Below are 13,754 nucleotides of genomic sequence, written 5' to 3'. Positions count from 1 at the left end.
GGGCCGGCGCCGGAAGGAGCGCGCCGCGAGGCTGAGGCGCACCCCGGGACCGGCGGGTGATGGCGGCTCGGCCGCTGGGTGCGTGAGGGAGGCGCTCGCCGCCGCCATGACCGAGGAGCCGTACGAGAAGTTCCTGGCCCCCGAGGAGCCGTGCCCGCTGCTCTCGCACCAGCACCCGCCGCGGGGCGGCAGCTTGAGCCTGAGCGAGGAGGGCTGCCTGGACGTCAGCGACTTCGGCTGCCAGCTCTCGTCCTGCCACCGCACCGACCCGCTGCACCGCTTCCACTCCAACAGGTCCGCCCGCGGCTGCGCGGGGACCCCCGGCCGCTGCCCCTCGCCGCGGGGGACCGGTCCTGGCTGAGGGGACAGCGGCGGGGTGGGGGCCGGCCGGGCCGCCTTCCCCCGCCCGGTCCGAGCCCCGGGGCGGCCGTGCCGACGCTTCCCCTGGGCCAGGCCGCGTGTGCGCTCGGCCGGGCTTTGGCTCCTGCCGCCGCGGTGGCCGATCGGTTTGTGAGGGGTGCTTGCTGCTCTCCGAATTTCTCCAGCCGCCGCTCTGGGCGCTGCAGGAGGCTCACGCTCACACGTGGTGTGTTTGTGTTCATTAAAAGCAGGCCTGGCGTGGACGCCGAGCAAACCTGCGGAGGTTCGGGATGAGTCAGGCGGCTGGTGACTGCACCGATTCCTGCAGAAACATTTCCATCGCATGCTACTAACTAAGCGCGAATTATTCTGTCTGTAATTCGTGGAAAATGCCTGGTCTAAAATTGCAAATGCAGCTCTACAAAGAAATTCCAGTTGTGCTTAGAAAGTCAAACCCCAGCAGTCCTGCTTACTTAAGAACCTAATTCTGCTGCTGTTTATGTATAGTATTAAGCTTGAATATAGCTATAGCTTTTTTTTGAGAACAATTTGTGAGATTTCGGTCTTGAACATAAGTGTGAGATAGTTGTAGTTACTGTTCCAGAGTTGCGAGATGCTTTTACTGTTTTTTTGTGTTTCTGCTACACCATGAAGAGTGAATGAGAAGGTAATCTTTCAATGGAATTTGTATGAAATAATGGAAATTGCACTTTAAAAGTGAAATTCACAAGGGCAAGCTCTTAATTATAGATTCTTAAATGATACAGTGTGAAGAGCCGTGATCAAATATGATACGCTTCCATGATCTAGTTCTTACATCGTAAGACCCAGTTGTGACCTGAGCAGTAAGGTGTATTCATAGCATGTCTGTGAGATAAGTATGTGATATTCACCAAATTTGCATTTAATTAATTTTTTATGTTTGTCTTTGTGTTGCCGTTCACTTCCTGCATGTGTTCCTCAGGCTTGCTCGCTTTACAAACCCAGGTTTGTAACCGAGGCATCCTGAGTGGGTATTTCACTGCTTTGGGGAAGGACGTGCCATGTCTTGCACTGATTAGGCCGTTGCAGATGCACGGCTCAATCTGTGGTGTTCGCGTAAGGCTTTCTATTTTTTAAAGTTGCGAGTAATTGTGATGTAGTTCCCACTTCTTGTTAATCCAGTTCACCCCAGCAAGTACAGCAGCCTCCCTGGGTATGGGAAGGTGAGGGCTGCCTGCCTGTACCTGCAGTGATGCTTTGTACCTGGAGGATCTGTGCATAGCGGTTGGTGGTAAAGCCCTGTACCCCATCCTGTGCTTTGATGGGTCTGGAAACTTTGTCCACTCTGTCTTTCCTTTCATCGATGTTTCATGGACACTGAAACTGTAGTAATGTTCAAAGCATGCTGTGTCACCACACTCATATTCTATTGGCTACCAGTTAATTGCCCTGACAGCAAAAGTCTGTACCAGTAAAACATTGTCCATGTATAAGGGAGGGAAGGCAAGATCTCCAGAGTCTGTTGAAAGAAAAGTTTTTAAAATGTCTTTAACATTGGATAAATTTACTGCTGGCCAAATTGTGATGGACTTACTCCCACATCTAACACATTTAGCCAACCTGGTATGCAGCTTAAATAACGACAGCGAGGACCACCAGCCTTGCTGGGAGATGGCGTTGCTCAGCTTTTGCAGCTGGGTAGAGGAGTGTTTTTCCAGTTAGCCAGGCTGAGGTGGATAGGCTGATGGAACAGGAATTGATTGCGTGAGTTTGTGTGGTGAATTTTAGAAGTTCTTTTCAAATTGTTTTGGCCACATTGCAGTGCTGTGCTGACTCATAGTTGTCTCGACCTACTTTTCACCAATATGTAAAATAAATCCAGATACGGAGACTGATTTCATGAGCTTGTTAAATTCTGCCTTACTCTCATTAGAGTAAAAAACCTGTTCTGTGAAGTCTGAGTCCTCAATTACTTTCTCAATTGCAACAGCATTAACTAGCTTTTTAAATGAAATTATGAAGGGAAAATAACGTGTAGTTTTGGTGTGGTAGCATTTTCACACAGGTTGTTTTCCCACCTTGCACTGTCTCATTCCAACAGCATTTCTGATATTTTTGGCATTCAGAGTTGAAAGTAATGAATAGTGAAGGCTTACGTATATCCATAATGTGTTTCCTTATTAAGTCTTATTTTTGTGTGGGATTATCAACGTAGAATTTCTTTTTGACTCCTATTTGTCCTGAAGCCCAATTGATTTACTTCTTAGTTTTGTTTATTTCAGTTTACATGGAAGTTTAAATATCCCAGCATATGGGAAATAGTATTATTAGTTCCGTGTATTTTAAAAAACAACCAACCGACAACAACAAAAAAAGACAATTTATGCACTACAAGAATCATGGCTCTGGGGTGGAAACTGTTAATATATTAAAATAAAGGTGTAATTATACTAACTGTATATGGATTTTTGCCTTGCCATGTTTAATGTTGAATTCCTTCTGGTGTGTTTATGGACCTTTAAAAATACTTCAAAATAGAATACTTCAGTTTACATAATTATAACATTTCAATAAAATCAATGTATCGTGTTCCTGACAAGCAATGTGGAGATAGTTTTACGAGGCTTAAAAGAAATAAGCATTTTTCAGGATACATGATGCCAATATCTTTGCAGCTTTCTGTTTGTTTTGTCCCGGTTTGCAGGTGGAACTTGACGTCTTGTGGAACCAGCGTAGCCAGCTCAGAGTGCAGTGAGGAGCTGTTCTCATCGGTGTCAGTTGGTGATCAGGATGACTGTTACTCTCTGTTGGATGACCAGGAGTTCACCTCTTTCGATTTGTTCCCCGAGGGCAGTGTCTGCAGTGATGTCTCTTCTTCTATCAGCACGTACTGGGATTGGTCAGACAGTGAGTTTGAATGGCAGGTAAACTAGTTCCACTGTAAATGTATAATTGTGTATAGACTGTTAACTCCTGGGTTTAGCTTTAATTGAAAAATCCTCAGCGTTTGTGTCTTGTAACTGTTGAACGTAAGAGCAGATATCTGAATCTTCAGCGATAAAGGGAATGCTTTGTTCCATTTTATTTCAGAGTTCTTAATCTGTAGGAGAGACTGAAGGTCAGCTCTTCAAAGAGGGATGTTTACATATTATGGTAGTTTGGTTTCAGTGACCAACATGTGTCTTGTAGCCATGAGCTTAGATCCCTTGTACCGAGGATCTGCCCTGCTAATGAAATCTGGTTACAGATGTCTGCTTCCAGTAATTTGGCCATGTTAAATCTTCCTTTGGAGTGGAGCTGGCACCTAGGTGAAGTGTGGAAGCTCTTGCCATAGCCTATTTCTGTCTTTTTTTCTGTGCCAGTAAGAGTACAGAGCTCACTTTGTCTCACCAGGATGGGAGAAGTGTGAAGGTGAATCATGTCCTCCTTTTCCCAGTCTGTACTGGATGCAGTCCTGGTCAGGTATCTCTAGTTCATGGTAGTTGTCGGTCTTCAGCAATTTTTCAATAGTGATATGCAAATCTTTTTATATATTTTAGACTTAAATCAACTGCAAACACATACATAATTTTGAAATAGGATACATGGTGCTTCAGAATATACTGAGGAATACTTCTAAATTTTGTCATAAAGCTTAGTCAAAGCTTATACAGAGTCTCCTAAGTGCAGTGTAAGGACTGAAACCACCGATTTGAAGAAAGCACAAATCCTGTTCCAGAAGATGCAAATGAACTTAAGATACCGTGAACTGAGTAGTCTAACTACTAGTTTCTATGTATATTGTATCAGAGAAGTTGCAAGTGCGTGTGTATAATGCAACCTGTAGAACAACTCAGATTGGATCCCAAAGATTCGGAGCTTCACTGAGCTGTGAAGTGTTCAGTGCCTGATAAACTCAGTGATTTGTTTTGAAAAGAAGCAATTTCCCATGTCTCAGTTAGCTGATAGCATGTTTGATTAGTAACTAGCTTTTTAAAATTTTTTGTTTTTTAAAAAAACATTTCTTAAGAGACATACTTGATTGGACTTGCAGAATTTTGGAAAGACTTTTTTGTAGCTCTTAGTGGTGCTATCTGGCAGAATCTGGGCATGAGTAATCCAGCTGTCACACTGACTGGAAGTGCATTCAGAAATTACACGTCAGTTGTATAAATGAAGCCAGCTAAAGTTCTGAAGTTGCTTCCAGGAAAGTGACAGTGATTTTAATTGAATTGTCTTGTGTAATTATGGGGTATGGTATAAATTACAAACCTACTTTGAAATGATCCTCCTTAAACTAGACTTGGCTTTAAAATGGGAGGTTTAGATTTGGGTTTGGGTTGTAATGGACCATTTACACTGATGGAGAGGGGAAATGGTTGAAATGCCACATCGTTCTGCTGTTTTCTGAACTGCAATTTTTTAAAAAGAGGATTGATAAGTAGAGAAGAGTGAATTGAGTCTGCTGCACTTGCTGTTTGTTGGAAGATTCAAAGGAGTACTGCAGGGTTGTGAGTAATTACTAAGAAGTCATTATAGTACATAGATAAGTGATGCTTTGCTAATTTGACGGTTTGTTTTGAATTGTTAATAGTGTTAGAATGACTTTAAATCTGCCTGCTGTATTCTAAGGCTTTGTTCTTTCTCTTGTATATTACAAGTTGCCTGGCAGCGACATTACAAGTGGGAGTGATGTGCTTTCTGATGTTATACCTAGTATTCCAAGCTCTCCTTGTCTGCTTCCGAAAAAGAAAAACAAGCATAGGAATCTCGATGAACTTCCATGGAGTGCAATGACAAATGATGAACAGGTGAAGTTGACTTTTTTTCCTATGTAAGAACTATAATATGCAGAAGATCTTTTAATTAGTGCCACATCTTAGGAGACATACTGATTGCTGTACATGTAAATGTAGACCTATGCAGTACTGCTTGATTCTTGAAACTAAATCTTGTCCTGTGGATCTGCACTAGGCAGTCTAACGTGCACTCATGTTTTTACCCTGAGTTTCTGAGGATACTGAATGAGGCTAGAATTGTAGGAAATGTGATATTTGAGCACATTTTATTCCACTGGTCTTTCTTTTTTTCCGTCACTCATTTAGAATCAATAGTACTTTAAAATGACCTGCCTCTCTTTGGGTCCTAGGTTGAATATATTGAGTATTTGAGTCGCAAAGTCAGTACAGAGATGGGCCTTCGAGAGCAACTTGATATTATTAAAATTATTGATCCTACTGCTCAGATCTCACCTACCGATAGTGAATTCATTATTGAATTGAACTGTCTCACAGATGAAAAACTGAAACAGGTGAGTTAAGGTCTGTGTGTATGACTTTGGGGTTTCGGCATCTGATATGTCTTGCAAAATCGCTTTTGGAGTTGTGACCAATTTTTTATACGTAGTCATTAGATACAGGGAGATGCACTAGAGCACAATATTGTCAATGAGGGAAAATACAGTTTAAAAACATATTGGATGTATTAAAACTTTATATGAAAGACTGTGGTTATATATTCTCAGTATGTGTTAGGCCTAAGCTGACATGTGTGTAACGAGTTACGCTGTGGGCCCAGTACTGGTTATGACAAAAGCTTATTCCACTACATGACCATCAGCTCGTTGAGGATCTTCATTTGCTTGCTGAATATAAACTAGCTTTCGAAACTCCAAGGGAGTGGAATTTGTTGGGGAAGACCATAAATTTCATGTAAAAAGGAATACAGAACAATGCATTATAGAGATGTTACAAAATACAGTTTATAACAAAGGTACCTGGTTGGTCTGGTAGATTCATGCTACTGTTGTTTTAGTCTTTGTTCTGTTGTGGTGTGTTGTTGGGAAAAGATGTAGTATCCAAACAATCTGAACTCCTCAGTGTTACTCTGTATTTGTGATTAAGATGAAGGTAAAGATTGAAAATGGAAAACATGCTTTTACGGGCTTGGCCTATTTCATATTTCAAACATTTTATAGGTATCATCTGAAAGTAGAAAAGTACTGCTTTCCTTACAGCCACTTCTGTTTGAGTATATCTAGCAAAATGAAGAATTTTGATACATTAAGTAAACAACTTAGTTCAGTTGAACTTGACCGCTATCCCTGTTTGGTTTTATAATAATGACTTGTTGTTATGCAGTAGAAAACTTCGAGGGTAGGAGAGGGGAAAAAATCCAAACCTTGTAACTTAGTTCTCTTCCTTCCATAATGAAGTTAATATTAACTTAGTTAAGTTCGCTTGATGACTTCTAGATGGCTTGGGATTTAAGCAGACACAGCAAAATGGTTTAAAAGGCTAACTGAACTGATACAATAACTTGATCACTGTTAATAGGCAAATTGTGTTTTTTTCCATGAAAAGGAGTATCTCAGTATGGTATTTATCAGGCTTTAGTAATTCTGCTGCCTCTGTTCTAAAGGTGAGAAACTATATCAAGGAACACGGACCTCGTCAACGCTCTGCAAGGGAAAGCTGGAAGAGGAGTAGCTACAGCTGTGCGAGTACCAGTGGTGTGAGTGGTGCCAGTGCCAGCAGCAGCAGCGCCAGCATGGTCAGCTCAGCCAGCAGCAGTGGCTCTAGTGTTGCTAACTCCGCTTCAAACTCGAGTGCCAACATGAGTCGAGCGCACAGTGACAGTAATTTGTCCACAAGTGCTGCAGAAAGAATCCGGGATTCAAAGGTAAAGTTTGTAATTATGTACACGTGCATTAAGCTGTCTAACTTGTTAAGGTTGATTATGTGATCTTCACTGGGCTATTGGTAGTGAAGGAGCATGGTTAGTAACTGGGCATCTGCTGAAGTTCTCTAGCTAAACCAATGCTGACTGTTTCCTCTGACATGACCAGAAGGAATTTAAGCTTGTGCTCTTCACATCACTTCGGTTCTAAGTGAAAGCCTGATGTTTGTATGTAGTAGACCTTCTCATTACTTTTCTTTAGAATAAGGTGAGTGGCAGTTGAATAAGGGCTTATGCAGCTAACTTAATTCTTTGAAAGAACACACAGTTTTACAAAAAAAATCTACTGAAGATTGATCAACCTAATCTATGCATAATTTCTGGGTAGTAAGGACTGTCTTGGTTGTGTGGTTGCTCCCGACCAGAAGTTTCGTTAGGCTTTTTGAGTAGTCTTCAGTTTATTCCTCCAACATGTGGTGAGGAATGACCTACTGAAGCATGTTTCAGTTAAAGTAGTACTGTGGCACTTGTCCTGTCTCCGTAATTTCAAGTGTGGAGGAGAGGAGTAGTTCCTGCTCTTCGACATCTCAGGTTCTTATTGTAAGACTAACATTTCCCCTGCAATAAAGATTCTTCCAATCAAAGACACAGCTATGCAACGTCACAGGGTGATGTTATGCTTCATAACTCAGACGTGGTAAATGGTTTTCATATTTTAATAGTAGGTACAATTTTGGATGAATCTTTGCACCATCTCTGAGAATTCATGTAGTTATTTTTCAGAACAGACATTATTTTAGAGGTTAACTTATATTTGCCAGCTTTAAAGGTGGTTTCCAATCTACAGAACAAAATCTTATCTTTTGTTTCTTCTGTATTTTGGCAGAAACGTTCCAAGCAACGGAAACTACAGCAAAAGGCCTTACGCAAGAGACAGCTGAAAGAACAAAGACAAGCTCGTAAGGAAAGACTGAGTGGATTATTTCTTAATGAAGAAGTGCTCTCTTTAAAAGTGACTGAGGAGGACCATGAAGGAGATGTGGATGTTTTAATGTGACAGGGGTGAATTTATCAGTGTTCTTTCTAAGCCTTAAATGTATTATCCTTATTGTTTACATATATTTCTTGACCAAATTTTGATTAGTGTTAACAATATAAATCAGATTTTTTCTCAAGTGTAATTTTGGTAAGAAGGCCCAAGTATTGAGTAACTTCAGCTTTTTGAGAGTAATTTTGCAACAAAGACTTCAGAAACTTAACTGACTTCTGAAAAGCTGCAGAATAGGTACAATTTTAAGGAAATTGGAACTTGGCTAACATGCTAGCTTACTTGCAAGACGTTAAGTCTAGGGGTGCTCTTGGATGACACTAAGCATACATTACTATGCTTCAGCTTTTTTGTTTTTTCCAACTTAGAGTTAATATTACACTTGGCTTGTTTGTCTTCCTTTCCTATTATTAGGAGGATTGTTTAGCATAAGGAAAAAATCTTTAGTTCTGTAGGGCTTTCTTCAGCCTTTCTCTTGGATCATACAAAATCAAAGTACTGTGATAAATCCTTTTCTAGAAGTTGTGATTTAACTCACACTGTACAGAAGACAAGAAGCAGGACTTCTAGTGCAGGGAATCTGTAATGCAAATAATGCCTGATAATGTAGTTCTTTAGGAAGCAATGAGAATTCAAAAAAAAAAACTTCCAAGCTTAGTCCTCAGAAGGTTATTTTGCTGCTCAGTATCTTATAGTATGATTGTTACTAACGGTTGACCAGTACATCCCTAGTATTGCTATGAAAAGATTCAAATAAAAACATCTTTATGCATTGAAAGTACACTAATCTGCAGTTAAGCTGCCTAGGACACTACTTACAGTAGTTAAAAATGCTGCTGTAAACAGAAGTGCAAACAAGTGGCACACAGCTTTGGTGACTTTTTTCCCCGGAAGCATATCTAAATAGATTCATGTTGTTGGCAAGAGAACTTAATTAATGCAGCTGTGCTTTTTAATTGTGTGTTTAGCTGAGGATGTGTCTTCTGTGTGGGTTGTTACACCATTACATGTTTCAGAATTCTCCTTTTGTTTTCTATCTGCTTTTGAAATTTTTCTTGCTAAGAAAATGAACAAAAATAGTGGCTTTCTGGTAGGGAGGTAAAAGTAGTTTTAACCTGTTTTCTAATTCTGACAATCTGTAAGGTAGCTTTTGTCTTGATCTTGGAACTACTTGTTACGGAACTCCTTTACCCCACAGCTGAGATAAAAACGATACTTCTAAATTTTTTTTTTTGTTTTTTTTTCCCATGTGAAATTTAAAAGAAATTTAGAAATATTTTCTAGTTCTGAGTGTAGGAAGTAAGTCTGCATTATGTTGATGCTTCATTACCTTCATTTTGCTCGTTTTGCTCTTGCAGGTGCCTGCAATTGCCCAGTCCTGCAGAGTTGCATGATCAAGTTCATATAGCACTACTTACATTCGTTTTGCATGTCCTGCACAGACTTACTAGCCTGAACAGCTGAATTATTTTTCTTTCAGAAGTGGCATTCCTTGTAGAATAAACTGACCAGTAAAATAACTGAACAGTGGCCTCTGAAAGGGCTTCAGTGATAAATAAATGAGGTCCATAATCAATCTAGTATGTATGAACTTATTCACTCTTACTGCTGCTAGACAACAGGTACCCAGACTTGGTCACTGGCTGATTAAAAGCTATGTAATGTCATTGTAAACTCACGTGTTAGCTATCCTGTATGGCCAGTTATTTGGCTACTAACCAGAAGTTACTGTTACGTGTCAGTATTTGCTTGTGCTGCGCTATAGCTGGTTGGTGCCTCCTTTCCTCCTGTAGAAACAATACCAAAAACCTCTTAACTGTATAGAAGTTACTGAGAATTTAGATTGATTTAAATCTGGAGTTTCTTTTAAATATCTTGGATGGAAGAAAAAAATGGAATTGCTGTCAATTCAGCTAATTTCAGGGTGCAGTTGTTGAACCCTTGCAACTTACCATGGCTGTAATGGATGAATTCATCATGAAACATTCACTGTGTACTGTCACAGTTCAGTACAACCTTTATTTTCTGCAGTGACTTTGAAATGTGATACTTTTTCTGAAAAAAAAATGCACGCTTAGTACTGTAGAGAATTGAGACTCTGAAATGAGTTGTGAGAAAGGTGCAATATCTCAGTGTGGTGGAGCATGAAAGTGTGTCACTTTATTCTGTTTCAGCAGCTCTTCAGAGTTTAAAAATCCCTCTGGCTTTGTTGAGAGAAGACCCCCTCATTTTGATGACGCACAGTGCTTTTTGGTCACCTGTCTGCTAGCTTCCAGAGATGATGAAATAAGGGAGGATAGTATTTCCATCTTGATCTTAGTGTGAGCATGTAAGTATAAGTTAATTCAAGTGATTAGATGGGTCCACTTGCTCATCTGTTACACTGGGTGAAAAGGTCCTGGGTGCCACAGTAGCTGATTGTGGTGTGTCGTCTCCAGCTGGGTGCTTCAGTCACTTGTGTGACAATTAAAACGATAGAAGAGAGTGGATTTCCTGGGGTTCCATGGTAATAATTGATAGCTCTGTAATCTCATAGTACCAGGGTGCTTATAACCTAAGAATACTAAATTCTCAATGTTCTGATAAGAATGCAGAGTAACGTCTTACCTGAATGTGTCCCTTCCGGGTACTTGGCATCTCAGAGAATCAGGGCCGAAGCAGCTGTGGGATTCAAGAGATCTAACTTACTGCTACATGTTTGGGATTTTTTTTTTCTTTTTGCTTTCACATCCTGCTTAGTTCCAATGACACACTCGTTTCATGGAGGGGGGAGTTTTTTTTGTCAGATTCTTGTCTTTCCTTGCAATATGCTGTATGCTTACCCAGGGAAGTGGTTGAGTCTCCATTCCTGGAGGTAGATGTGGTGCTTGGGGACATGGTTTAGTGATGGACTTGGCAGTGTTAGGTTTACGGTTGGACTCAATGATCTTAAAGGTCTTTTCCAACCTAAATGATTCTATGAATTTATATTGGATACCCGCGACAATAGTCAGTTGGAATTTTAGTTAAACCTGGTCTTGCTGGTTTGAGTGTTGGCCATTGTGGCTACCACTTTGTTTTACAGGAAGTTATCTGCAGATTATTGGGTTCGGATAGATAAAGAAGAGTAATAGACTGCTAAAGTCATGCATTTTTATTAGCACTTTTTAAAAAAAGAAATGAATCTCTGCTTTTTATTCACAGATAAAAAATGTCAAGCTTAAAAGCAAAATAGAGACAAACAGGAAAAAGCTCGTAGTTGTATGGCTCCATGGTACTGAAGCTGTATATCTAGGTGCTTTGTGACCACTGTAATATGAATGTAATCAATTTATGCTCTGTAATGTTAATGGTTTGCTTCCGTGGTAACTTTTTCCCTAAAAAGGCTTAGAAGGAGCACTGAAAGTCTGATTGCAATAGGACTGTAAACAATATAGAACATTCTTTTCTAATACGATTTTAAATATGAGGAAGAGAGCTAGCTGCCTGACAAACCTGTCTAATTTTTGTGTATGTATCTCATGTCATCTTTTGTCTCTGTTGAGATATTATCTATTTTTCTTTATTTGGGAAACTGATTAAAAGACGGTTATATGTATATATACATATACAGCTCAGTATGGGGTGCTTACTGAGAAGAGCAGGAAAAGTTGAGTTTTCTAGGTTTAACTTCTAGTTCTCATATTGTGCTTTGAAACTTGTGAAGATCATTCTCTGGGGAAAAAACAGACCAGCCAACCTGCTTGAACTTACTCACATGCATTTACATCACAGTGCATATAAAATATAGAAACATACAAAAATGGCAATATATACTGTTCATCTATGCTGAATGGCCTGAAGCAGTTTCTTTTCTCCTAACACTCTTTCAGCTTTGAAATCATTTGATGCAATGGTCTATAAATATTAATAAATCTGACTGTTTTGGGGGGCTCTTGAAGTTTATTCTTATAAGCCAGATTTTTGTGGCAAATGTTGTTAGATTTATTGGTTTAATGTTCCTTAGCTTACTGATCTTGCGGTTCTTGGGCATAGAGAAGACAAGTCAATATGCAATTTTCTATTGAAGGATTGCATGCAAAGATAGTTTATTAATCTACCCAGGGCAAATCCTAATAATGTTCAAAGCTTATCTATTTTGACTATTAACTCTGATTAATCATACTTGCATTCTCTCTCATATGGCTAACTTTAAAACATTTCCAAATTACAAATAAATTCTTCAGTTTTAAAAAAAATATAATTGTAATGTTGAAGCCTTGATAGTTCATAACCAAAGCAAGGGGAAAGTGGGGTTTTGTGATTTTGCTTTTTTTTTTTCCATTTTTCGGGGAGAGATGGGGGTGTAGATTAGAGTATATGGTACTGCTTAAATTGAGGTTTTTTTTTCCCAGGTTCTCTGCTAATTGTATTACTAAAATGCACTTTTGTATAGAAAACTGTCCTCTGTACATTCTGTATCTACTTTCCACAATGTTTATAGAGATTTTCTGAAGTTGTGAAGGATTTACTGAAAGCTGCAATGCTGTTGACTTCAAGTTTTCATTGTATTTGAAAATAGTTATGTGCACATTGAAGTACAGGTTGGAATTAAAATTGATGACATAACAAAGATATTCTGATGAAACTATGTGGTATCTTCTTCAGAGTAAGGGGATTCCTGTATAGGACTTGCATACTCACTGTTCAGGCAGAAAGTACAAATAAAGTGGCACATGTTAATTGTCCTTTGTGGCAGAAAGCAAACCAGTCCCTCCTTAACTGGTGTGGTTTGTTATCCATCAGATCTGATCAGAATTGTTTCACAGGAAAACTGTTATAAATGATGTAACCGAAGATCTTGTGCTGAAAGCTGTCTGTCCTTAGTTTGGATTTCTGTGCCAGAGGATTTTTTTATATATATGCTATATATTATGTAGCTGTCGGCGTAGGAAGTCTGATCGCTTTTGTTGCCAGCAATAACTCTGAATCTTCTCCTGCTGTCACCCTGAGTACCCATAGCCATCAAACCACCACCTATCCTGTGATGTTTAAAATCCTTAATAGGACTTACAAGCTGACAGCCTACCACGCTCTTACAGTTCATCCTGCAGGCGCCTGTGTCACTGTTGTAAATCCACATCTCGCTTGCTACAGCAGAAGTGGGTGCGGTTGGGGATTCCAGAAGTTGCAGTGATGCACGCCAAGACATGCAGCACCAGCAAGGACACGGCAGTGGCGATGGCTTTGCACTCACCAGTGTTTGCGTAGGCTACAGTGGGGACACTTGCCAGCCTGTGTGTTCTGTGCTGTCCTTGAACTGAATTTGCCTTCTGCAATACTGAAGTTTCTAGTGTAATATTATGAAAGTTCCTTTTTCCCCTTGGAATGCAGCAGAAAAATCCTGAAAACCTGAGAAGAGAATAGCTGGCATAAGGATGTGTTCCTCTGTGTTGAGAAAGTCTCCTGCAGCATCTCGGGAACCTAAACTGCCTTGTTCATCCCAGCTAAGGCTCATCAAATGCTTATGGAAGTTGATTCTCATCAAGCACTTACAGAAGTTAAAACTGACCAAATGTTACCATCCCAGCCTGTTTCTGTAGATACTGAGGGATGGAGAGGGACAGATGAGAGCAGAAACACTGAGGGCCACAGCAAGTCTTGTCAAACTGTCAGAGAGCTTTAATTGTTGTGGAGTCTGTGACTGGGAGGCTGCAGAAGTGCAGAAGCTATTGCTCATGTGGTGCTT

General features: G+C 40.1%; 1 protein-coding gene across 1 annotated transcript; it reads left to right on the top strand.

Moving 5' to 3' along the window:
* Nucleotides 1-23: 23 nt before the first annotated feature.
* FAM199X (family with sequence similarity 199, X-linked) lies at nucleotides 24-12,764 on the top strand. The gene is made up of 6 exons (XM_075435182.1): nucleotides 24-294; nucleotides 3,047-3,266; nucleotides 4,983-5,132; nucleotides 5,471-5,632; nucleotides 6,742-7,002; nucleotides 7,886-12,764. The coding sequence occupies exons 1-6, from the start codon at nucleotides 107-109 to the stop codon at nucleotides 8,054-8,056; spliced, it is 1,152 nt and encodes a 383-aa protein (XP_075291297.1). The 5' UTR covers nucleotides 24-106; the 3' UTR covers nucleotides 8,057-12,764.
* Nucleotides 12,765-13,754: the final 990 nt, after the last annotated feature.

The sequence above is a fragment of the Opisthocomus hoazin genome, chromosome 14 (genome assembly GCF_030867145.1).
Source record: "Opisthocomus hoazin isolate bOpiHoa1 chromosome 14, bOpiHoa1.hap1, whole genome shotgun sequence".
NCBI classification, from domain to species: domain Eukaryota; kingdom Metazoa; phylum Chordata; class Aves; order Opisthocomiformes; family Opisthocomidae; genus Opisthocomus; species Opisthocomus hoazin.
This window is presented reverse-complemented; position numbering and strand designations above follow the sequence as displayed.

Bases quoted from the DNA above. Each gene is read 5' to 3' on its own strand.
- FAM199X (XM_075435182.1), top strand. From the start codon at position 107: ATGACCGAGGAGCCGTACGAGAAGTTCCTGGCCCCCGAGGAGCCGTGC. The intron at 5,633-6,741 runs GTGAGTTAAGGT...TCTGTTCTAAAG, and splicing joins CAGATGAAAAACTGAAACAG to GTGAGAAACTATATCAAGGA. The intron at 7,003-7,885 runs GTAAAGTTTGTA...GTATTTTGGCAG, and splicing joins AAAGAATCCGGGATTCAAAG to AAACGTTCCAAGCAACGGAA.